The sequence below is a fragment of the Eschrichtius robustus genome, chromosome 13, assembly GCF_028021215.1.
Source record: "Eschrichtius robustus isolate mEscRob2 chromosome 13, mEscRob2.pri, whole genome shotgun sequence".
Lineage (NCBI taxonomy): Eukaryota > Metazoa > Chordata > Mammalia > Artiodactyla > Eschrichtiidae > Eschrichtius > Eschrichtius robustus.
The window spans coordinates 91,620,955-91,646,669 of NC_090836.1; the positions used below are offsets into that span (position 1 = coordinate 91,620,955).

Here is a 25,715-nt window from a genome sequence, read left to right on the forward strand (position 1 = left end):
TCCGAGATGAATTCCAGAGCCCTGTGAATGCCCTCATTCCCAGCTTTAACACTTGATTCACATTCTCCACCCCCATGTCTCCAACCTCACCTGCAGCGACCCTGTCAATACCCTGGCTTAGTCTCCTGTGGCTGCTGTGACAAATGGCCACAGACTTGGTGGGTTAAAACAACACACATTTATTCTCATACAGTTCTAGAGGTCAGTAGTCCAAAGTCAGTTTCACCAGGCCAAAATCAAGGTGTCAGAAAGGCTGTTTTCTTCTGGAGGTTCTGAGGGAAGAATCCATTTCCTCATCTTTTCCAGCTTCTAAATCTGCATTCCTTGCATTCCTTGGCTTGTGGCCCCTTCTTTCATCTTCAACCCAGCAGCAGAGCATCTTGCTTCCATATCACCTGTGTTGAATCTCCCTCTGTTTCCCTCTTATAAGGACCCTTGTGATTGCATTTACGGCCTACCTGGATAATCCAGGCTAATCTTCTCAAGATCCTTAGCTGTACCACATCTGCAGACTTTCTTTTGCTATCAGTATTCATAGGGAGTCGACCAGATATCTTTGGGGGCCATTATCCAGCCAACCACAGTGATCCTTCCTCACACATGTCCTGGCCGCCCCATCTGTCCTGGAGGGCTAACTAGGACATGATGTTTGTGAAAGCCCTTGGTTGAACTGTAAAGGTCTTTTCTGCCTCAGGGCCTTTGCACCGTTACCGCCACCTAGAACATCCATCTTTATACACGCACATTCACATATGGCCAATTCCTTCACATATTTTGGTTTTGTCACCTCCTCAGAGAGGCCTTCCCACGAACCTACATCAACCCTGTTTATTCTCTATCCCAGCACCCTGGCACTGATCACAGTTTGTAATTGCTTTATTACTTGTTAGTTTATGGGTTTCTTATCTGTCTCCCTGTTAGACTGTTAGCTCTATGAGAACATAGATGCATCCTGTTCTCCACTTCATCTCCAGCTCCTCGAAGCATGCCTGTAATATGGGTGTTCCCTAAAGGATTGTTGGATGAATAAATGCTATTAAAAGATGACATTTTATCAGTTACACACCCATGGCCAGGTTTGGGTTTTATCCTTGAAGGTTCTGCCTCTGAGTATACCGGTGGCTCAATATTCCCCAAATCCAACCATGACCTCTTTTTGGAAGGGTCCTATTTTCTAATCTCTCCAAAGCTTTCTGTGCCCATCACTAGGACTTTCATGTGCTTCTTCCCATCTTCCCTGATCTGCACACTAGACTCACCCTAAGCCCCCAGGCAGCTGACTATTTCGATAGAATCAAAGAATTTTAGAGTAGGAAGGAATCAAACAGACCCAGGATTGGCCAACTGTGACCCACCGTCTGATTTCGTGAATCAAGTTTTCTTGGAACACAGCCAGCTCTGTCATGTATGTGTTGTCTGTGCTTGCTTACTCACTGCAATGGCAGAGTTGAGTGGTTGCAACAGAAATTGTATGGCCCATAAAGCCTATTTACTACCTGGCCCTTTACAGAAAAGGTTTGCCAGCCAACCCCTGAAATACACCCTCAGATCCAAACCCACCCACTTTACAGATGAAGACACTGAGAGCCAGAACTTTACAGACCAGAACCAGGGTCCTGCTGTGAGCTCTTGGCAGATTCAGGACTAGGATTCAGTTCCTCAGAATCCTGAACAAACCAGGCTCTCCCACATACCCCACCATCCTCTTTAGCACCCAGCCCCTCCCCCGCGAGACTCCCTTTCCACTCTGGGTGGTCACCCTCATAACCAGCTCTCTCTTCAGCATTTCAGAAAGGCCCCACCCATGTATGTCCTTCTTGAATCTGAGCCCAACAACCTTCCTGAGCTGACTTGCTCTCTTGACCCTGCAAGAAACCCATCTAGGCTTTCTTTTCCCTTCTAGAACCTCTGGTCCCACTCCCACAAACCTTCTCTTCAAAAGCCTTAGCGGCAATTTTTTTTTAAGGTTTACTTCTTTTTAATTTTTTATTGAAATATAGTTGACTTACAATGTTGTGCCAGTGCCAGGCTCACAGCCAAGTAATTCTTTTTCAGATTCCCTCCCCACTACAGGCTACTACAAGATAGTGAGTAGAGGTCCCTGTGCTATACAGTAGGACCTTGTTGGTTATCTGTTTTGTATATAGTAGTGTGTAATTTTAATCCTAAACCCCTAATTTATCCCTTCCCCCCTTTCCCCTTTGGTAATCATAAGTTTGTTTGCTATGTCTGTTAGTCTATTTCTGTTTTGTAAGTAAGTTCATTTGTATCTTTTTTTAGGTTTCACATATAAGCGATATCATACGATATTTGTCTTTGTCTGACTTATTTCATTCAGTATGATAATCTCTAGGTCCATCCATGATGCTGCAAATTGCAATATTTCATTCTTTCTATGGCTGAGTAGTATTCCATTGTGTATATGAACCACATCTTCTTTATCCATTCCTCTATCAACGGATGTTTAGGTTGTTTTCATGTCTTGACTATCATAAATAGTGCTGCTATGAACATTGGGGTGCATGTATCTTTTCGAATTATAGTTTTCTCTGGATATATGCCCAGGAGTGGGATCGCTGGATCATATGGTAACTCTATTTTTAGTTTTTTAAGACCATAGCAACAATTTTAATGGCCACTGGCCTGTTGACTGGACCGTGTCTCCCCTCTGTTCACCTCAGGCCACCTGCTCAGGGGTTATTAAACCTGGCTTGCTCCCAAATTCCCAGAGGAGCTTATTTAGAGTACAGATGCCCAGGCCCCATCCCAGACCTGTTGAACCAAAACTCTGGGGGTCAAATTGAGGCCTTGGCAATTTTCACACACACCCCCCCTTCCTAACCTCCCCCAACCCCGTGATTCTGAGGTTGAATCCACTTCACTAAGCCATGAGCTTCTTGGGCTTCCTCTAGGTTTTAGTTACTACAGACAACTTCAGAACAATGTCCGTAGCCAGTGGAACACTGTTGTCTTAAAAAATATATCAGGAGAATACAGTCTTTTTTCCCTCAGCGTTCTCCACCCTCTCCTTAACTCAAGACCCTAGCATTCTTTCCCATCTCCAACTCCTCCAAAAGAAACATCACAAATAATACTATTTTTCTTTCCTTCTGAGTAGCCAAGATAAGAAGATTTTTAGATGAGCTGCTGGCAAAGAATTCATGAGCTTATAAACTATTGAGGTCAGAGTGACAAAAAGAAGGCAATGATGAAAGGGAAAAATAGGTACATAGAAAATTCCAGAAGAGGCTGCAATCCTGGGGTTCAAGGTTTCTTACTCTGGTGCTCGCCAGCTGTCTTGGTAAAGGTGTTATTTTGAAGGCAGTACAGCCTCTTTTTCTCCTCTTTGGTATTCATCAGAAGTTGGCTGTGTGCCCTGGGCCTCAGCATCTAACATGAAAGGCAGCCGCTGAAGGGCAGTCTGTGCTAGAGACACAGCACCCCCAGGGACCGGGAGTTGTGGGCTATGCTTTGGGGGGCACTGAGCAAAGGAAAGGCAGACCAGGGCTTGGGGGTGCTGCCTCTGAAAATACAACCCAGAGGGGCATTCTCTGAGTACCCGGGGCTGGTTTTAGCAGTCATGGAGACATGGTGACAAAAATAAGTCCCCTCACCTGAGACTGTAGAATCCAATTCAATTTCAAGTCAGTGTGTTTATTGAGTGCCTGATTCAGTTTAGGTGATGGAGAGACTGAGAGAATTAGGACGACAGCCTAAGCAGCAGGCTGATCTGGGCAGAAATTCCCTGGGAGCCTGCCCCACAGGTCCCTGGGTCCAGAAACTCGATTTCATCTGTTTCACCCAGTAAGGAATTGATAAATCTTAGTCCATTTCATGAGCACATTATTTATTAAGTGCTCACAGCCTGCCAGGCACTGCCCTGGGAGTAGGGATGGGGCTGGATCGGTGAACCCAGCAGTTCCAGGTCCCTGCCCCATGGAGCTTACATTCTAATGCGGAATCTGCAAGGCCGTGGGTAAGGCCACTGGGGTGAGGGCTACCATGGGAGGGGTCTAGGCTGGGAGGAGTCCTCAGGAGAAATGTTTAGGGAGAGGTGGGATTCGAACTGTGGTTTGAAGATTAAGTGGGGTGTGGCTTTTTAAAGGGCTGGAGGCCTTACAGGGGATTGAGCTGCATGAGCAGGAATGAAAATGGAATGCCATCAAAGGTCCAAGACCAGATCGGCTTCCCCTGGTGCTGGGAAGGAAATTGGACAAGAGAACATGGATGGGTACCACATGGGGTTATAGCACATAGGCTGTGTAGTCAAATGTCTTGGGTCTGACTCCCAGCTCTCGTACTTGCTAACCTTGTGATCCAGGGCATGTTACTTAACCTCAATAAACTTCATTCTCCTGATCTAGAAAATGGGCATAATCATAACTAGCTTGTAGGTTGGTCCTAAGCATTTAGATGAAATCATGAATGGGATTAACTGAGATGAATGTAAAAGCTGCTTAATCTTAACATTGGATAAATAGGTTGCTTTCTAAGAAAACTGGAACCTGCCACCAAAACTGGGTGGGAAGCTCGTGACATCTGCATACTGGGAGGGGGTTGCTGCCTTGGGTAAATAAACCCTTTATTTACCAACCTTTTCTCCCTCCCATGGCAGCCATGCTGGACTGAATGGCAGCACCAGGGCTAGGGTGAGGCAAGAGAGCTGCTAGAACATATTTAGTTGATCTGACACTCTTCAGTTTTGCACCCAGGCACCCCATGTGCCTCACCCTGGTCATAACCATGTTGAATGGTAGGACACCTGTTTGGTCTACACCATGCATTTCTCAAAGTGTGGCCCTTGGTCTACCTAAATCAATATCATATGGGCTGCTTATTAAAATTATATTCGTGGACCCTATGCAATCAGCGTCGCTGGAGATAAGGCCAGGGAATCTGTATCCCCCACCACTCACACACTCACACACACACACTCACACACACTCAAAACCAGGTGATTCTCAGGCCCTATACCATACCTTAGAGCAGAAGTTCTTCGAGTTTGCCCCTCCAGCCGGGCAGCATTAGCATGGCCCCAGAACTCATTAGAAGGGTAAATTCTTGGCCACCTCCCCTCATCTACTGAGTCAGACCCTCTGGGGGTGGAGCCCAGCAATCTGCATTTTAACAAGCCCTCCGGAGAATTCTGATGCGCGTTAAGGTCACCTGGGGGATGTTTTAAGCACTACCAATGTCCAGCCCCATCCTAGATAAATTAAATCAGAATCCCTGGGATAGGACGCAGGTATCAGTATTTTCCAAAAGCTCCCCTGCCCTCAATCCTAATGTGAGGATGGAGTTTATAATAATCACCGGAAGAAATAAGAAGATGGCACAAATGCATTACACTTAGAAAGTTATAGTTCAGCCTTAAGCATTATCTCGGTGAATTCTGGCGGCGAGTTGGACCCCTGCTGTGATCCCTTTAGCCTGTGGGGAGCATGAGACTTCCCAAAGCTTCAGGGGTGTGGCCAAGGCCCCAAAGCGCCGCCCCTTCCTCCCCCGCAGTTTGCCGGCAGTTCTGGGCTGCCTGGTCAGGCTCTCCGGGAAGGCTCCCGGTTTCCAGACGCTAAAGCCTGCTGGCGGCTTGGTGCTTGGGCGGAGCTGAGGCCTGGGAGAGTTCCAGAAGGATGACAGGGAACAGCTAGGGGTGGGAAGAGAGAGTTGGAGGACGATTTACGATTGGGCTCACCATGGGGAGCCCCAAGTCCTAAAAACCCCAGGAGTTGATTGGATTTTCTACTAAGCACCCAACTCTGTGCATGGTGCTTTAAGGGAGTCATCTCCTTTATGTTCACATGATCGCCGAGGAAGATTACACTCACAGAAGAGTCACATCGTGGCCTCTCAGTCACATTATCCCCGTTTTGCAGATGAGGAAACTGAGCCCCAAAGACTCAGGAGAGCCTGCCCCGAGGTCACCAGTGCGGTCCGGATGTCTCCAAAGGTTCTCCCACTTTGAATTGAGAGACAGGGTCTCCAGGGAAAAGGGGGTGGGGATAGGGAAGTGGGGGTGGGGGATCGGCGATGAGCGGTGGGGGTGGGTCTGAGCCGGCGCTCCCACCGCGGCCCCCCTAACGCGTCTCGGTCCCTCCCCCGCCGCAGGCCCTTCCTCGTGCTGCCGCCACTGATGGAGTGGATCCGGGTGGCCGTGGCGCACGCCGGCCACCGCCGCAGCTTCTCCATGGACAGCGACGACGTCCGCCAGGCCGCCCGGCTGCTGCTGCCCGGCGTGGACTGCGAGCCGCGCCAGCTCAGGTAGGGCGGCGGGCGGGAGATCGGGGGCGGCGGGGCGCAGGGAGGGCGCCCTTCCCCGCACACCTAGCACGCGTCCGGGTGCAGGGAGGGCGGCCGCAGCCCGTGGGGCTCGGGGCTGGTTGCGCCCGGGGCGGTGTGCGCCGGCAGCCTTGCCGTCGCTGAGATCGGGGCTTCGCTGGTTTAAAGGACAGACGCCGGCTTAACAATGACCAGGTCCCTCGAGTTGCAGGGATGGAGGAGGACAAGGAGCAAGGCTCTGCGGGAATGCTCCTGATTCTTCGATTGCAAGATAACGGTGTGCCGTGATTCTATTCATATTCTTTCTTTTCTATTCTCTCTCCTTCTTCCTCTCTCTCTCCCAGCCCTTCACTCCCTCTCTTCTTCCTCCTTCCCTCTCTCTCCCTCCCTCTTCTTCCCTCTCTCCCTCTCTCCACTAGAAGTAAATTATTGTCTTCCTGTAGTTTTCTAGCAAAACCTTGCAGAGTAGAATTTCTGGCTGGGTCAGAGCCCGCCTGTGCTTTTTCACTTGCACGGGGATGGAGCGACTCTCCCTCCATCTCTCACGCCTGCATCCAGGTCTCTCCTGCATCAGGGTGGGAATTATTCGCGGGCTGCTCAGGGACCCCATGCCGAGGGGCTCACATTTATGCAAAGTGAAAGAAAGGAAACAACTCGCTCAGTTGAGTCAAAACCTGGTTCTAAATGCAGAAAATACAGACACTCAGACGTAGGTGTGTGTGCACATGTGGGGTACTTTCTTGACTCCCTGCACTGTTGTCCAGGTTGTCATTGTCACCATTTTCAAATCCCCATTGCCCACCAGATGAGACACTGTCCTTCCTCTAAAGTTCATCTAGCCTGTGATGTGGCCAGGCTGCAGAGATGTCCACCCTTCCAGGATATGATTGGAGGTCTTCAAGGAAAGGGAGGGTTTGCAGTATGAAGTATAGCCCATTGAAGGCCCAGAGATGCCCCGCAGCCCAGGAACATGCAGGGGCCTGATGGAAGTCAGCAAGCATTTATTGAATGCTTGCCATAAGCTGAGCACTGTTCTAAGTGCTTTACACAGATTAATTAATCTTGAATATTCTCCAAGCTGTATGAAGTGGGCATTATTATTATGCCCACTTTACAGGTAAGGAAACTGAGGCACAGATAGGTTAAGTTACATGCCCAAGGTCACAGGACTTGTAAGTGGTGGAGCCAGGATATGAATTCAGGCAGCCCAGACCCCCAGGCCCCCATAGTTCTAACCACTGAGTTGTACTTTCCTCAGGTTTCTGTCTAGACAGAATCTGTCTGTGCCACCATCCCTTACATCTTGTCACCTAGAATAACAGCAGGTCTCAGGGAGAGGCACAAGGGAGCAGCCATTTATTGAACACCTACTATGTGCCAGTTAATAATTGCAACAAGAGATTTGCATTCATTACTTGTCTCCTTTGAGCCCTGAAGCAGCCTCCTGAGGTTAGTATAAGCTTCCCATTTTAACAGATTGGGAAGCCGTTGCTGGGACAGCTTATAGGTGGAGATATCAGGGATGTGATCCTTGTAGCTCATATTCCAAAGCTCATCCTCGCCCACCAGACTCTCCTGCCTCCTGTTTCATGGGCATGGCTACGCTACCTGCAGGCTCACTCCCACTGCCCCTGCTCACCGTCCCCAGCTCCGACCTGAGATGACCTTCAGACTACAGCTCTCTTCCTTGCAGCAAACCTGAGACTGCTGGGTGGCAGGGAAAGTAAGATGCTTCCTTAGCTCTTGCCGACAAAGCACTTCTTGTTTGTCATGCTCTCAGGAAACCCCACAGCCTAAAGGTCAGGAGCCTGGGCTCCAGAGTCCTGTTGCCTGGGTCCAAATCTCACCACCATGGCTAATTAGCTGTGCAACCTTGGACAAGCTCGTTAACCTCTCTGGACCTTTTTCCCCACCCATAACATGAACATAATAACAGCAGCTCCCTTGGAGATTAGTGCAAGCACAAAGCAGGGTCATGAACATGAAGGACCCACACAGACAATGCCTAAAAGGAAGTGAACATTACCCTAAACCTCTACTATCCCTGCAGTAATAATGGAGTCTCATACCTAGGTATTGCTTTATCTTTTTCTTTTAATTAATTAATTTATTTATTTATTTATTTATGGCTGTGTTGGGTCTTCGTTGCTGCACGGGCTTTCTCTAGTTGCGGTGAGTGGGGGCTACTCTTCGTTGTGGTGTGCAGGCTTCTCATTGTGGTGGCTTCTCCTGCTGTGGAGCACAGGCTCTAGGCGCGCGGGCTTCAGTAGTTGTGGCACATGGGCTCAGTAGTTGTAGCACACGGACTTAGTTGCTCTGCGGCATGTGGGATCTTCCCTGACCAGCGATCGAACCCATGTCCCCTACACTGGTAGGGGGATTCTTAACCACTGCGCCACCAGGGAAGTCCTGGTATTGCTTTATCTTAGCACTTTCTCATGTGAGCCTCAAAACAAACACTCTTGCTATCTGGGAAGGTAGTGCTTCCCCATTTTACAGAGGAAGAAATCAAGGCCAACAAGATTAGGTAACTCTTCCAACGTCACACAGATACTAAGTGACAGAGTTAGGAGCCGAATATAACCAACTTTTCTGGTCCTCACCCTAGACCTAGAGTCAGCCCTCGGTGGATGCTGATAACCTTCTTCCAGACGCTTCTATTTCATATACTAATTCCATAGACTGAACAGGAGCTCCAAGGGCTGCTGTCATCTCTATGCTCTTTCCCCAACACAGAGCTTTTGCTACATGGTCTAGTGACCAGCTGTGTGCCGTTCTGACGGTCACACCAAGGATTTCCATTTCAATGTCTGTCCAGTTTGAGGCATCAGCCCTACCATTCGGGATGTGATTGTGATCACCTGGCAGGCCAAGATGCACACAGAGCAGCGAAACCAAGGAAGTCAGTTCCACTTGAGTCTCTAGGCTATTTTTAGTGATTTACCTCTCAATTCTTGACTCATTTGTCTCCAGGATGATGATTTGTTTGTAGAAACTATACGAATTGATTGTTCCAGCCAAATTTTCATTGCTTGGAAATCATATTCCAAGAGAAAACTAAAGTATAGTGTTTCATTATAAATTTTCCTAAATCTTAAGTGTAAGGCAAGTTCCATTAACTAGACCAAATTCAGTACATGATACAATGAGCCAGTTTTTTTTTTTGTTTTTTTTTTTAAAGAGTACCTATTTTTCAGTCTGGTCAACATACAGATACATCTATACATATATCTCCCAATCACATTTAGTGTGAAGTGAAGTGGGAATTACTGTCTCCAGTTTTCAGGGGATGGGATCAAAGAAGTCTTGTTCATTCACATAGCCAACAAATAGGTATTGGACGCCTACCTTGCACTAACAGTCTTCCCCATTAGTGTTCCCCACTAACAGTGCCATCCCCAACAATTCCGCAAGGCAGACTTTATTATCCCATTTTACAGATAGGAACACTGAGGCTAGTTGCGGTTATGGGACTTGTCCAACGTCACACAGCTACTGTGAGGCAGATGAGGTGTAGGATGGAGGACTTGGCAAGTGGACTTGTCTTTCTACCGTCCCAGACGTTCATCTTCAAAGTTGCCAGGCAGGCTCCTAGTTCTGACTCATTTGGAGCCGAACATACCTCTCTAAGTAATCAGCCTTAGAAAAGTGTGGGTAGTTTGGTGTTCTAACAGATGCGGGAACTTGGGACGTGGTGCTGGCGGCTGGAGTGTCAGTGACTATTAGCACATGTAATTACCTACCAGCTGGCTGAGGCTTCCTGGCGGGGAGGCAGCCTGGACACCAGCTGGGACAGAGCAAGCAGAGTCAAGGGGTTCCCGGTCTGATGCTAGTGCTGCATTGGTTTTCACAGTGACCTTGGTCAGTCCTATGGGAGCTCTGCTTTTGTCTTTATTCTGCTACAGTAAAGCCTCACCATGGCTATCAGGTTTATACCAAAGGAACACCATTTAATGTAGCTACAGATTGTAAGCTGACAGAGGTGACCCATTTATTCTTCCTTAATTAAAGTATCAGATCATTGAAACCTGGGAATTTGGGCCCTTTCTTTTCTTTTTCATGTCCTTTGGGAGGTGGGGGAGGAGGGAAGTAAGAATAAAGGAAAGAACAAATAATACATCCTGGAGCAGTTTGTACATTTTCTTATTAGGCTTTGTACATTTTCTTATTAATAATTGGTTTTGAAACATTTCAGAAATACAAAGAGTGAATACTGTTGTTTTCCCCATATTTTTAAGGGGCAGTTTTTCTGCTCCAGAGTGAGGCTGTGTTAAAATAATGATAGTAAGGGGTGTTCTCAAATCCTATCTTAGCTGATAAACGGCACCTACCAACAAGAATTGGGGGTTGCTGGAACGATGAGCTCACTCCAGGAAATGGTTCATCTTTTTGCAAGTGTTTCTTAAATTCAAACCAGATTTTGAGCAGTCCAGAATGGATGTTTGGGGTGATAGGATGCTAAGAGTATCAGGACGGAGACCTGGGTCATTATGTTCTTTCCTTTGCTCTTCTGCTACATTTTTTTTTGAGCACCTAAGGCCAAACCCCACACTAGATGCCCTCATCTGGGTCTGTTGCTTTCTAACGGGTCACCTTTGGCAGGTCACCTTGCCCATATCACAGGGCCAAGTTCATCCCCTGTAAAGACAGGGGTGACAACTGCTTCGTGGGGTGGGGAACCTCAGTAAGAGGTCACATATGAATTTTTAAAATTGCACCACTGCTTGGGCTGCCCCTTTTAACCCTTCCCAGGTCTCCTTGGCACCTCTTGAGGTTAAGAGGTTTTGTTATTTGTCTGGTTTGGGTCAAGGTAGGTTCTAAGGCGAAGTTTATGCCACAGCGGCACCTGAAGTGAAATTCTGGTGCCTCTGACACAGCCCTATAAGGACAGCTGGAAGTTCGGGTTCATTTGCCAAACATGGGCCGAAAATGTATTGGGTGCTGATGGCCCACCAGAACCTGTGTGGGACCCAGGAACATGAAGTCAGGGAAAACCCAGCTGCTGCCCATCACATGGGAAGCAGGCCTGGTGCTGCTGCAGCCACTGGTCCTCGTTCCTGCAAGCATCCGTGGCCCTTTAAGAAGAGGATCACCCAGATGAGGGGGATGCCAGCCCTTGGTGTCAGAAGGAAAGATGCTTTCCACCCGTTCCTTGCCCCATCTGTATGGAGCCAGGTCTTGTTCTGGGCTCAGAGGAGACGGAGTCCCTGGGACTTACATGCTGCTGGGGAGACGCCAATAATAGACAGTAGCCAACGGATTAGCAAAATAATCTCACAGAGTCTGAGTGTTACAAAGAAAGTGAAACAGAGTCTGGGGTAGAGAGGAGTTGAGGAGAAAAGAACAGGGCACCTTGGGACCCCGGAGAGGAAGGGACAGTGTCACGTGCCTGCTGTAAAGGAATACTTGGTATCCTGGCCAGGGGCTTATGGAGAAAACTGGGGAACGGGGCGGGGAGAGCTGGAGCCACACCCACGCCAGCCATTTCCCTTGGTCAAGTCCACAACGGCCCCTGAATTCAGACCTGGGCCTCCCTGTTCTCCCCCTCAAAAGTCACCTGCAGAGGCCGAGCACCTGGGCCCTGCACGCGGCTCTGTGGGGACCCTGGAAGCCTCCCCGGCCTCTAAGAGCCGGACCCACGCTCTCCTCTCCCCTGGAGAGCCCTTGTCCTTGCTGCTCCCCAGCCACTCTGGCTTGAAGTGCAGCCTCGCGATGCCAGCTCCTTCACCTCCAGCGTGCATGAAGCCTGTGCTGCCGGCCCCCCAGTGACCCCGTTGGAACCACTGCTGCCCCTGCACTGATGTCAGTGCATTAGCGCCTCCTGCGAGACAGGAAGCTGCCCTCTCCCTGACCCCAGGAGGGCTGCTCTTGGGCTCAGCTGTCCTCCCCAACAGTGTCAGGGACAGGCCACAGCACAGCTCCAGGAGCCAAGTTGGCGAGGCCGCCCTGCACTCAGCAGACACAGGCCAAGTACCCGCTGTGCACCTGGCCTATTGTGAGTTAGACTGGAGGTGGTGGGCAGAGAGGTCGAAGGAATTACAGAAAAATCTGGTAAACGCTCTAATAGAAGGCAGTAAAGATCTAGGTCTGGGAGAGCTCGAAATGCAAGAGGTACCGTTTGATCTGAATCCTGAAGAACAAACAGATTTATCGGTAGAGAAGGTGAAGCTAGGAGAGGATGGAGAAAGGGCATTAGAAAAAATAAGTCCACACAGAGGGAACCATGTATGTAAAGGCCAAGGTGAGAATGTGTGTTGGAGGAAACAAGGAATTCAAACTGAGAACACAGGGTTCAACCAACACTGCTCTGAGCACCTCCTGTGGGCCAGGCCCTGGACCAGGCATTGGCTACAGCGCAGAAAGCTGGGCTGAATTCCGCCCAGGGAGGGTCTTGTATGCCACGCCGAAGACTTTTGACTGTATCCTGCAGGAGGTAGGAGCCGTCACAGATGATTAAGTATGGGACTGACAGCAGAGTTGTATTTGAGAAAGGGGGGCTGGTGGTGGCAGGGAAGATGGGCAGAGGTGGACAGGGGCCTGGAGTCAAGAAGTTCTTGCAGGGATCCAGGTGATAGATGCTGATAGCCGGAGTGACGCAGAAGCAGTGGGGATGGAGAGATGGGGAAAGATGCTAGAGAAACAGAGAAGATAGAAGCAGCAGGACTTGGGGGCACATGTGGGAGGGGAGGGACCGAGCAGTGTTAGAGATGGCCCTGGTGGGCTGGGAGGGGAGAGGGTCCTGGGGAGTTAGTGTTTCATGGGTACCGAGTTCCAGTTTGGGAAGATGAAAAGTTCTGCAGATGGATGGTGGTGATGATTGGACAACAATGTGAATGTACTTAATGCCACAGAACACTTAAAATGTTAAAACGGTCAATTTTTATGTTATATATACTTTACCACAATTTAAAAAATTAGTCCTGGTGTGTTATCAAGTGAAAAGGGTCATAAAGAATAGTGTATGACATGTCACCCTGTGTGAAATATATACATGAGTATTTGCTCTCCGTGCTCAGACTGTGTCTGAGAGGGTAGGTATGAAACCAATAACCAGAGTCATAGCCAAGGAGGGGAATTAGAAAACTGGATATATCGGTTTTCTATGGCTGCTGTAACAAAGTACCACAGACTGGGTGGCTTAAAACAGTAGTCATTTACTGTCTCACAGTTCTGAAGGCTAGAGTCCAAAATCAAGGTGTCGGCAGGGCCTTGCTCCCTCAGAAGTGTCTGGAGGCGGATCCTTCCTTTTCCTTCCAGCTTCTGGTAGCCCCCCATGGTCCTTGGCTTGTGCTAGCATCACTCCGATCCCTGCCTCCTTCTTCACATGGCTGTCTTCTCTCTGTTTCTCTGTCCAAATTTCCATCTTCCTGTAAAGGACACCAGTCATGCTGGATTAGGGGCCACCCTAATGACCTCATCTAGTTTGATTGCATCTGCAAAGACTCTGTTACTTCACAGATGCAGGGTAGGGCGGTTAGGACTTCAGCATATCTTTTGGGGAGTACATAATTCAACCCATTACACAGGAGTACAGAGATGGGAGGGAAACTTACTTGACTGTTGGACTTTGTAGCATGTACATGTGATACCTCTTCCCCTCACCAAACTTCTATGTTAAAAATTGACTCTGAGGACAGTGTGTAGCTGGGGATGCTTTTAACAAATACAGGACAAGGATAATGTCAGAGAAGTAATAATGGGGTCAGTTTTGAAAATGTTGAGTGCCAGGTGCCGCCCCCTTGGTTGTCCATGGAAATGAGAGTCTGTGTCAGGCACCTCCATCGGAGGAAGGTTGCCAGGGAATTAAGTGCTTGTGTTATCATCTAATTAGAGAAGAAGCAGAGCAGAGTGGCTAGGAGTGCAGGCCCTGCAGCCTGACTGCCTGGGTTCCAATCCTGGCTCAACTGCTTACTCTCTGTGTGACCTTAGGCAAGTTACTCACCTCTCTGGGCCTCAGTTTCTGTATCTATACAATAGGAACAATAGTATGCCCACCTCATAAGGTTATAGGAAGAATTAAGTAAAATAATATATATAAACCATTTAACACCATGTAGCATGAAAACCATGTAGCATACTTGTGTCATAGTAAATGCACATTAAATATTAGTGATTATCCTTACTGCCCTACTCTGGACTAAGAAGGTCAGCTCCTCTCGATTGCCAAAAACAATCGCCTCAACTTCCTCTGAGAGAGAGGAAAAATAAATATCTTGAAGAGATGTGCTAGTCTACCGTCAGGAATATGGTTTGTAGCCCAGGCTGCAGTCAGGTGTGTCTTGGCCCTTCTGCCACTGCTGGTGGCTCAGTCCCCCCAGAGTGCAGGAAGACAATCAACTGGGGCTGACTGGCTTGGGGGCCACTGTCCCTTCTCCAGTGATTTTAGAGTTCCTCTGGATACTCAAGTTTTATATTTTCTCTGACGTGTGAGATTTTTGAAAGCCATCATTGGCTGGAGTCCTGAACCTTGTCCAAAGCAGTTGATCATACATCACCAGCTGCATTTGCAATCTTGGATGAGGTCACTAGCAGGAAGAGATAAAAGAAGGGAAGAAAGACATGTAGACAATAAATATGGTCCCTCATTGGTGGGGTCTTGTCCCAAGTGAGCAGAGGTTAGGGGAGGGGGCCATAGAATATTTCAGAAGAAAGAGTCACAGCTTGGACTTTACCTCAGAGAGTAGTCTCCTTCTCTATTTAGGGCTGGGCCAGAAATCAGTTTCCTTGATTGGGGTGCCTACCACAGGGCCTGGCACATAGCTGGGGCCCAGTAAATACTTGTCGAATGAATGAATGATGCAAAGGGCTGTTATCAAGTGTGTTGGTGATACTAGAAGTGACAGACTAAGACGTCCTGGACTAATTCAGATGCAAAAAGACTGCAACACGGAAACAGTGGTAGGTAGGTGAGATTCAGGCGTGGAACTCAGAAGAGAGGTCTTAACTAAAGAGGCTTTTGCGGGGTACGCTGGCAGACTAGTGGCCACTGAAGTCATGGGTGGGGCCGAAGCCCAGGAAAAGGACCAACGAAGAGGCGTCATCATGAGACGAAGGAAGAGGACTCCCAGGTCCAAGAACAGCCTGAAGAAAGCAAGGTAGCAGATTTAGGAAACTAAGATGGGGAGGGGTCACCAGGATCCAAGGCTGCCCACAGGCAGAGAAAATGCAGACCAGAAGGAGGCCACAGGGCTTGGCGGCTCCCTTAACAGCAGTTTCAACAGCCCGGTGTGGGCAGAAACCAGATTGCAGCAGCAGACAGTTTGCCAACGCTTGGAATTTGTTTGGAGTTTCCAAGTGTTAAAAGCAAAACAGAAACACATTTGGTGCTTACAGCAACACAGAGAACTACATCTTAAATGGCATTTGGGGCTCACTTCCAAACTGGGGCTTCAGATTCAGGCTGGCAGCTTGAGAGTATATAGTTTGCCATATGGGATTTGGCTTCCTGGGAACAGGGATTTTTTGTGAGCAAATCTCCCAAACTCTAGGTTAAAACATTAGTTACACAAGAGCATTATCTTCCCTTAGCAATTAGCCAGCCAACCAGTACTTACTAAAAAGCCATGTCCTTATACAAAGTCCTTCATATAAGGTCATGACAATGGTGTTTTGGGTAACAATGAAAGAGTGGGTCCCATCCTTCAGAAAGTTTGCAGTCATCACAACGTTTGGAGCATATGTGCCATTTTTCCAAAGTGAACTAGCCTCTCATCAGCTCATTAAATCACCCTATGAAAGGTTAAGAACCACCAGACTGGTTGATCTCCAAAGTCCTTTCTAACTCTGAAGATTATTCAGTTTTGTGGTCTGACGTTCTGTGTGCAAATGGCGGTGACACTTTTCCCTGTGCAGGAAACTGAGGCATGCAGAGGGTGAAGGAAATGAGTGGAGCTTCAGCTCACGTCTCTCCCATATCTCACAGGATAACAGAGGGAACAATGATTGCGAGTCGTGGGCCAGACACTGTCCTGGGTGCTTTTTGCACTGCGTTCAGTTTCCCCCAACTGCATGCGAGACTTTATTTTCCTCTTCACACCTGGGAAAACCGGGGCTCTGGGAGGTTGGGAAACCTGCCCACCATCACATGTAGAAAGAGCTCCATCTTGGATTTGAACCAAGTCTGTCTGACTCCAAAGCCCAAGTTCTCGCCACTAAAAAAGTAACTCCAATCAAAGAATTGGCACTGGGAAATGGGAAAGTAACTTTTGAGTGAGGCCCACTGGTTCACCTTGGAAGGATTAGCTTCCAGCCTTAGTTTCCCTCAGGAATTTGGATGCCCGTCTGTCTCTTGTGTCAGCCTACACTGTCAGCATCGTCCGAGGCCAAGGATCCCTGTGAAGAATTAACGTAGAAATAGTCCAAGAAATGTATGAAAAAGGCTCAACCTCACTAGTAATCCTAGAAATGCAATTCAAAACCACACCCCAGTTTGCATTTCATAACCGTTAGATTGGCAAAAAAAATTAAAGTCTGACGATATCAGATTTGAGAAAAGATATAGAAGTGTGAGAACTCTTAAACATCACCGGAGGGGACTCTGAATCCACTTTCAAGTAAACTTGAAAACACATACCTAAACACATATCTAAGTCTATACCCTACAGAAGCTCTCCCATATGTACAAAGATGTTCATAGACGCAGTGTTTATAATAGCAAAATACAGAAAAAGGGAAAGGAACAAGCTTTCTACAGGAGAACGGATGAATAAATGGTGGTATGTTCATTCACGGGAATACCAAGTAGCTATGAACATAAATGAACTAGAGCTACATGTTATTATATAACTAAATCCCAGAAACATAATATTGTGCAAAAAAAGCAAGTTGAGGCAGGATTTGGATACAGTGCTAACATTTACATAAAGCTTACCAACATGCAAAACAGTCTATATATTATTAGGAATTCATAAAAGTAGTAGAAAGTATAAAGCATGACGGTGATTATAAATGTCAAATTCAGGGGAGATGGTAATCTCAGGAAGGTAGAAGAGATGATGGAATCAAGAAGGGTGTGCAGAGGCCTTTGTACTTGTAATATTTTATTTTTTCAGCTGGGTTAGGTGGTGAACATGTAGGCATCATTGTACTACTCTATATTTTATGTATGCCTAAAATAACCTATTAACAATAAAAGTTACTTAACTGGTGTTTGCAACAGCACATTCAGAAGACCAATTCTGGAATATTTATAAGCATTATTTTAAAAGTTGTAAGTGGTTCAATAAATTTGGGAAACACTGGCTTAAATAAAATTAAACAGGCTTTTAAAAAAATTCTCAGTTTTTTTTTTGTTTGTTTTACGTTGTGTATTTTATTTTATTTTATTTATTTATTTATTTATTTATTTATTGGCTGCGTTGGGTCTTTGTTGCTGCGCGCGGGCTTTCTCTAGTTGCGGCGAGCGGGGGCTACTCTTCGTTGCAGTGCACTGGCTTCTCATTGCAGTGGCTTCTCTTGTTGCGGAGCAAGGGCTCAAGGTGCTCCGGCTTCAGTAGTTGCAGCACACAGGCTCAGTAGTTGAGGCATGCGGGCTCTAGAGCACGCGGGCTTCAGTAGTTGTGGCACAGGGGCTTAGTTGCTCCACCGCACATGGGGTCTTCCCGGACCAGGGATCGAACCCATGTCTCCTGCATTGGCAGGCAGATTCTTAACCACTGTGCCACCAGGGAAGTCCCTCTCAGTGCTTTTAACATCCTGTCTTTCTTGTAAATCCCCAAAAGAAGGTTATCCTATTAAATTATTTTACCATAGATGAGGAGCCAGCAAACTAGAGCTGCCTGCCACCTATTTTTGTAAAAGAAGTTGTATGGGGAAATAGCCATGCCCCTTTGTTTAGCATTGTTTACTCACCACTGTAGCACAGCTGAGTAGTTATGGCAGAGACCACATGGCCCACGAAGCCCAAAATGTGTACTTTGGCCCTTTACAGAAATAATGTGCAGATCTGTCATAGAGCAGTTTATGGAACTGGTGTTACTGGGAATTAATTTTGGGATTGTAACACTAGAACTTTGCCCTTACACCTCAGGAACTGGTATGTTTATTTGTGAAAATTGTTATAAAGAAGACTATCCATTCTTTCTAGAATTCCTTGGAAGATGGTGTTTCATCTTTGAATCTCCAGCACCTAGTGCAATAGCCCGCATATATTTAGTGCTTCCTGTGTGCTTCATTGAATTGATTTAAATTAAAGAACCATTTGTGGAATGGATTAATTAGGATATAGATTCATTAGCTGTAACAGACGTGCGAAGCACCTGTGGCTTGGATAAGAGAGGAGCTTAAAATTTTCCTCATCTAACAATCCAGGCATAGGCAGTCTGGGCTGTTATGGCAACTCCAGGTCAGGGTCCCAGGCACCTTCCCTCTTGTTGCTCTGTGGTCCCTTAGGTGATACCTTTCTCTGCATGACCCAACATGGCTGGCCCCACCCACCAGAACTACATCTATCTAGTGGGAAGAGGGAATGTAGGATAGGGCATGCCCCAGAGATTGTATACCATCACTTCCCTATTGACCAGCACTTACTCCCTGTTGACCAGCACTTAGTCAGGTGGCCATGTCTAGCTGCAAGGGAACCTGGGAAATGTAGTCTTTATCTGGGCAGCCACGTGCCCAGCTAAAAATTCAGGTCCTACAACACATAAAGGAGGTAAAGGATTCTGGAGGAGAGCAATGAGTCTCTGCCAAAAAGGGATACATTAAGGGCTGCCAAAATCAAAGGTGACTCCTTTCTGTAGGGATAGGCCTTATTTTCAACTCTTTTAAAATAAGCCCTGATGCCAGAGCAAGAGACATGTAATTCTGCTTCATTATTTCCTACTCAAAGTAACATGACAGCACGTTGAGATATAACACGCTAGTTTCGTTCTCCGAGCCCTTGCATTTGAGATGTCTTTTTCACGTATTTGAACAGACCCAGAATTTCTTTTTTGGTGAGGAGGTAAACAAAGTGGGTTTTGCCACTAACTGAGCATTTACTTCTAAGAAGGAGAAAGCTTCCAGGTCCCTTGCTGTATCTCACGAGGCAGAAAAGATTGGCTGGGAGGAGGACGTGGAGTCACACTTTTGTTACATTATCCAAGAAAGGTTTAATGAGCTGGCTCTTTTCTGTACTTTAGTAGCAGCATTAAACAGCAAGCGGGCACCATTGTTGGACAAAGATTTCTCCTAGGAAATTTGCAAGCATTGCATGTTCCAGTTGCAACAATCATATAATTTTCTTACAAAGGTGCACGGAGATCTCTGTGTGACTTACTTCAGTACAAAGCGGTCTCAATTTGTTCATCTTTTTGCTACCCAGAAGAGAAGGAAAAACTGATCACTGGGGGACTTGAAGGCTCTGAAAAGGAATTTGGCTTCCTTGGGAAAATGTGTTGAAGAGGGGGGCCAGGGGCCTCTATCCAAGTGAGGCCTATAGTCCTCTGATTTTCCATTTCACGATTCATTTCTGAAGGTTCCATTTTATTGTCACGGTTACAGAATCCTGTAATGGGAACTGCCCACTACATAAGAGATGATGCAAAAAAACTGTATTTCCCTCCACCAGGGTTTCTCAACCTCAGCACTATTGACATCTTGGGCTGGATCATTCTTTGTAGTGGGGGATGTCCTGTGCATTATAAGATGTTTAGCAGAATCTTTTGCCTCTACCTACTAGACGCCAGTAACAGGTCCCTAGTTGTCACAGCCAAAAATGTCTCCAGACATTGCCAAATGTCCCCTGGGAGACAAAATCACCCCCGTTTGAGAATCACTGCCCTGCAAAACCTAAAGGTATCCTTCCATAGAGAGACTTGCTAAATGACCTTAAAAGAAGACATGAATTCTGCTCCTAAATACATCTGGGTTAATTAGTTAACCCTTAGTTAATTAGTTAACTAATTAACTAATTAGTTAATTAGTTAACCCTTCTCAGGCTTCCAGTTTCCTGATCTTAAGAAGGTAAAGAGTTGAACTGAGTGCTGTCCTTCAGCACTGACCTTCTGGGATTCTGCAGGTCAGAAGCTGTGATCTGGGACTTGGGTCTAGAATACAACTTGAAGGAAAGCAGGATTCAGGGGAGAGGATTTGCAGTGAGGGACACACCATGCATGCAGGCAAGAAAGCGGTAGGGAAATGTGTATATGAAGTGGGAAGAGGCCCTGTGGCTGGAATGGTGAGAAAGAAGAAATGGTTGAGAGATGGGGAACTTTCCAGAGGGGCAACTGCAAGACAGCCTTGAATTTGAAGCTTGTGGTTGAGAATTTAGATTTCTTTGGCACCCAACTCAGGACCAGGCATCTAGTAGTTACCCACGCAGCATTTGAACAGAATCTAAGTGAACATGGAAGGCCTTTGGTAACACAGAGAGGCAGGGGAATGGGGCAGTAAGAGCAGGGCTCCAGCAACAGTCTGCCTGGTTCGAATCTCAGTTCTACTTACTACTTTCAGGCTCTGTGACCTGGGGCAAGTTTCTTAGCCTCTCTGTGCTGCAGTTTCTTCTTCTGAGCAACGAAAATAAATTTTCTAGGGTTAAAGTAAGGATTGGATAAGTTCACATATATGAATGAGTATGTGGGTGTGTGTGGGTGTCTCTGTGTGTGTGTGTGTATATATATATATATATATACACACACATATAATAAAATTAGAACAGTTTCTAGTATACAATAAGTACTAATGTGTTTGTAATTATTATTACTAGTATTACTATTATTTGAGAACCAGTAAAATACTTTTAGTATGCCTTGCATACTGCTTGACATATAATAGGTGATCAGAATGAATTAATGAAGATTTCTTAAAACATTAGCTCCTTAATACCCATCTATGATACTAGAACTTATCCCATATCACCCTTCCCTAGTCCACCATCCAAAACTCAGATGCCCCAGAGCCAGACAGGGAACACCAATGAGTGGACCCAGCTGGAAGTGAGATAAGAAAACTGCAGTGGGGTGGGGATGGTGGTGTGCTGAATTGGGCGATTGGCATTGACATGTATACAGTGATGTGTATAAAATTGATGCCTAATAAGAACCTGCAGTATAAAAAAACAAAGAAACAAAACAACTAAAAAAAAAAAAAAAAAGAAAGAAAAGAAAAAGAAGAACTAGGCATACGTATGCCCCACATCAAAGTTTTCCAACTGTTTTCAAACCCTGTGCCGGTCAGCAGCATAGGTGCTAGGACGGCACTGGCCTAGAGTTTGCCCTTCTGCTCCCAGGCCCAGCACCTCTCCCTCCTTCCTGAAATTCTCTTCCAGGCAGACTTCTGTGCTTCACAGCAGGGACAGAGTGTGGCTTTCTTTGTTGTGCTTTGAGAACCACTGGGCTGCTTTTAAATGAAAGTGTAAACTGGCAAATTCTTGGCCTTGTTTCTCCTCAAGCTGACCTCATCCAGGTGCCCAGTAAGCTGGGAAACTAGACGCATTTCTTTCCCAGGTGATCCTCTTGGCTACAGTAATAAGTGTTTGCATGAAATTAGAGTAAAAACCAAGAAGCTAAAATGTCAAGATGGAGTCAGGGAGAAAAGCTGTTGCACAGTAAAGAGCGGTACCTGAACACCAGAAAACATGTGATAAACTCAGAGAATGTCCATGCTTGGAGGCACCCAAGAGCTTGACTAGCCCAACACCCCCATTTTATAGGTAAGGATACTGAAGCTGTCAGTGGAAATGGGATGTATCCAAGGTCACAGCTAATGGGTGGTACAGCCACAACTTAAACCATTGGCCCTATTCCTGCCTTACCAGTTGCTTTCAGAACCATTATGTAGGCCCCTGTTCTGTAGGGTTCCTCTTTCTTGGCTAAATCTGGTCATGGCCTCAGAATCCTGCTTAACACCTTTACTCTAATCATCCAAGGAATCAGAGTTTGCCCAAAATGAACCCCGTTCCATCCCTAGTTTAGGTGTTGTTTCACAGCCAACACAACATTACCCTGAATTCCTAAAGAGGTAGTGGGAGTGCTGACTCCTTGTAATGTTTCTCCAGCATTTCCGATGACTGACATAGGCCCACCCACATCTTCTAGAAATTCAGAGTCTGTGTCACACATCCCACATCTCCAGTTACGTATCTGCATTCAAACAGTACCTCCAGCATAGCAAGAATAGATTCGTATGCACCCTCTCACTGATTCCTCACAAAAACCTTGACACGTATGTACTGCTCTCCCATTTCATGAATAGTATTTTCTGCCACCCTTAGGTGAGTTCCTGGGTCGGCAGATAAATGAAGTCAGCATCGTCGTCTGCTCCTGGATGTCAGAAATCTCCATGCCCACAGAGAAATATGAAGGGTGGGCGACTTGATCTGCAATTACTATTTTGAGTTAGTGCTGTACTCTCAACCCTAGGCAACTCCATTTCCAGTTACATAGTCACCTATGTAGCCAAACATCTTGCTTAATATCCTTCTCCATGACAACCTGGGAGGGCAGGGCCCGTGTCTGGTCCACTTGCTGCTGGACCCCAGCACCTAACCCAGCGCCTGGCCTGTAGCTGGTGCTCAATATGTGGAATGAATGAATCATGGCAGTTCGCTTAGCCTCCGAGGTTCTCTGGGGCCGAAATCTCATCCTATTGGCCCGTCTGTATTCCCAGGCTGTGGCTCGTGGCATTCGATAGTGTTGGATTCTGAGGAGTTGGGCTGGGACCAGGTGTGGGACTTCTCACCAACCCAAGTCTTACTTAGGCCTAACTTTGTGACGAGACGGGTCTGGTGACTTGGAGATAGAAGAGCCAAGTGACTTTGGGGCAGGTTACTTAACGCCTCTCGGTCTCTGTTTCCTCATCTGTGAAATGGGCATGTGGAAACCTGCCTTTTGGGTTTAAGGGTTTTGGCAAGAAGTGAGCATGGGCTCAGGAGTCAGACCACCTGGGCTGAACCAGGCATTGCCACCTACAAGCTGTGTGGCCTTGGGCAGGTAACATAACCTCTATGCCTCTGTTTTTCCATCTGTAAAATGAAAAGAACAGTGCCCAGTTTTGAGGGCTATGTTGAGGATGAGGTGGGTTATTACATGTGAAATGCTTAGCACATGGAAAGCTATCTATAAATGTCAGTTAGTAGTAGTAGTAGTATATTAACTATAGTGTGTTGGGAAACTGTAAATATTTACTATTTCTCTGATTATCGCTAACACCTTTACTCTGTTCCAAGGCAACTAATCTGGCCGCTAGCCTTGGGGAGCCAAACTGTAAACCAAATTACGGTCACAGAGCCCAGGCAGCAGAGGGGGCAGGGCACAGCGGCTCCTCCCCTCACATGGCCCCCTGGCTGACCCCAGGCCACTGCCTCTGAGAGAGGTCTCGAAAGTTGCTCTGTCTCAGGTTGCCAGCCTGCTGGCGAGACCTTGATGAACAAGAATAGAAACACAGGGAAAGGGAAGTGAGAAGCCATGAGAGAAATCGCAGAGCTTTCACAAGGCCCAGCAAACATGAGGCTGCAGCGAGGGAGGGCTGGGCTCCGGTGGGCCTGGCTCTGGGACAGCTGGAAATCGCCTCGGGGGCAAGGAAAGACCTGCCCTGGGACTGGGCAGGATTGTGTGGTTGGAGGATGGGGGAGGGGGAAGGGGGAAAGGGGAGATTCCAGATGGCCTGATTAAATCCCTAGAAAGAGGACCTGCAATTACAAAATAATAGTACCATAATAAATATGCATCCCATGTATCAGGCAATTATGATCACACACTGTGCTGAGTGGTTCGAAAGTATCACCTCCTTTAATCCTCATTGCAGATATAGACATTAAGTACTGTTGTTGTCATCCCTGCTTTGCAGATAGAGAGACAGAGGCTTAGAGAGGTTAAGCTACCTGCCCAAGATAGCAAGTAAGAAGCCAAACAAGGATGTGGACTCTGGTGCTGGGGCCTGGGCTCTGCCTGCTGCGTAGGTGCACAGGCTTTGGTGTCAGACACTCAAACCTGGGCTTCAGCTTCCAGCAGTTCCTTCAAGGAGAGAATCCATTGAAGTGGTGGGAACCGAGCGCTTTGTACAGCGCTTGGCGTATAATGAGCATGCAGTGAAGGGTAGCTTTTTTTATTACTGATGAGGAAGTCATGGTTATGGGAACTGCTTAGGCCTTTTGGGGTTCAGATCCCAGGGTCATGAGGAGTCCCTTTGGAAGCCCAGTGGTTGCCAGCACATCACTAAGAACTGAGCAGTACGGACTAGTCAGTGGGACTGACCCCGGATCCAGACTGTCTCAGTTCACATCCTGACTCCTCCTTATTAGCTGTGTGACAAAGAGCAAATTAATTAACCTCTCTGTGCCTCATTTTCCTTATCTGTAAAATAGGTTAGTAATAATAATGCTTTCCTCATAGGGATATCATGAGAGTTAAACAAGTCAATATTTGTAAAAAAAAAACTTACAATATGCCTGGTCCATGGTCATTGCTTTCTAAGTCTTTGTTGGATAAGTAAAACATGTAATGTTAGTGTCCCTGTTTTACAGAGGAGAAAAATAAAGGAGATTGAGTAACCTGTGCAGCATTACCCAGTGAGTGAGGGCAGAGCCAAGCAGTGAACCCAGGCAGTCTGGCTTCTGAGCGCACACTCTGGGGGACGGGCTTAGCAGAGTTCCACTGGAGCTCAGGGATCCTGGGAGCTGCAGGGTACCTTCTCGTCCCAGCAGGGTCAGGATTGGTCCTGGTGGTGGAGGAGGAAAGAGGGTCTGGGAGCCTGGCTGGGCAGGCCCATAGCGTCCTAAGAGGCTCTGCCTTTTCTTGCTGTTGAACTGTTCCAGAAACTGTGCTTTCCTCAAGTGTGACTCCCATCCCCCCTCCCTCCCCAACCTCTGTCGTCACTTACAGTTTGCTTGCAGAAGCATACAGGACAGGAATGACAGCCCTTCCGGGGGCATGGTTTCCCCACTAGGAAAAGGACCGCCTTTATTCTGGTGGAATTTGTTAAATACAGTATCTAATCTGAGACCTTAAGAAGCGCTATTCCTAAAACGTTCTTTAGTCTCTGTGTCTCTGCATTTGCTTCTTTGAAATACAGTGTATTTTCTCCAGTCTGCACCTTGCTTTGTGATTTGTAATAATGATTATGGTATGAGATCTATAACATTTAATGAGAGCTGTGTGCCAAGCTCTGTTCTCTTCCACACACTGTACGTGGATTATCTCATTTAATCCGCACCCAAAATCCTACAAGGAAGGTATTATTACTAAAAGCTCATTTTACAGATGAGAAAACTGAATAACACAGAGGTTAAATAACTTGCCCCAAGATCACATAGCTGCTAAGCAGTAGAGCTGGGAAAACCAGAGTTCATGCTTGTAACTTCTGTGCTAGCTTTTAAAATTCATAAATGAATAAAATGTGTCTGAGGCCTCACCAGCTTGCATTTGTCACTTGGACTGCATCAAGATATCTGCAGAATGTATCAGTTCTCACCTCAATGCCACCTCCTTCCCAGGGGAGAAAAGGCAGTGCAATCACTGCTG

At 46.9% G+C, this 25,715-nt stretch overlaps 1 protein-coding gene across 2 annotated transcripts in view; it reads left to right on the top strand.

The window, feature by feature from the left end:
• The window catches only part of ABTB3 (ankyrin repeat and BTB domain containing 3), a 308,462-nt gene that overhangs the window by 227,374 nt on the left and 55,373 nt on the right, over window positions 1–25,715 (top strand). For both annotated transcript variants that reach the window (XM_068561159.1, XM_068561160.1), the window contains exon 4: window positions 6,106–6,258. In XM_068561159.1, coding sequence (XP_068417260.1) covers window positions 6,106–6,258 — 153 coding nt within the window. The remainder of the gene's footprint in view (window positions 1–6,105; window positions 6,259–25,715) is intronic.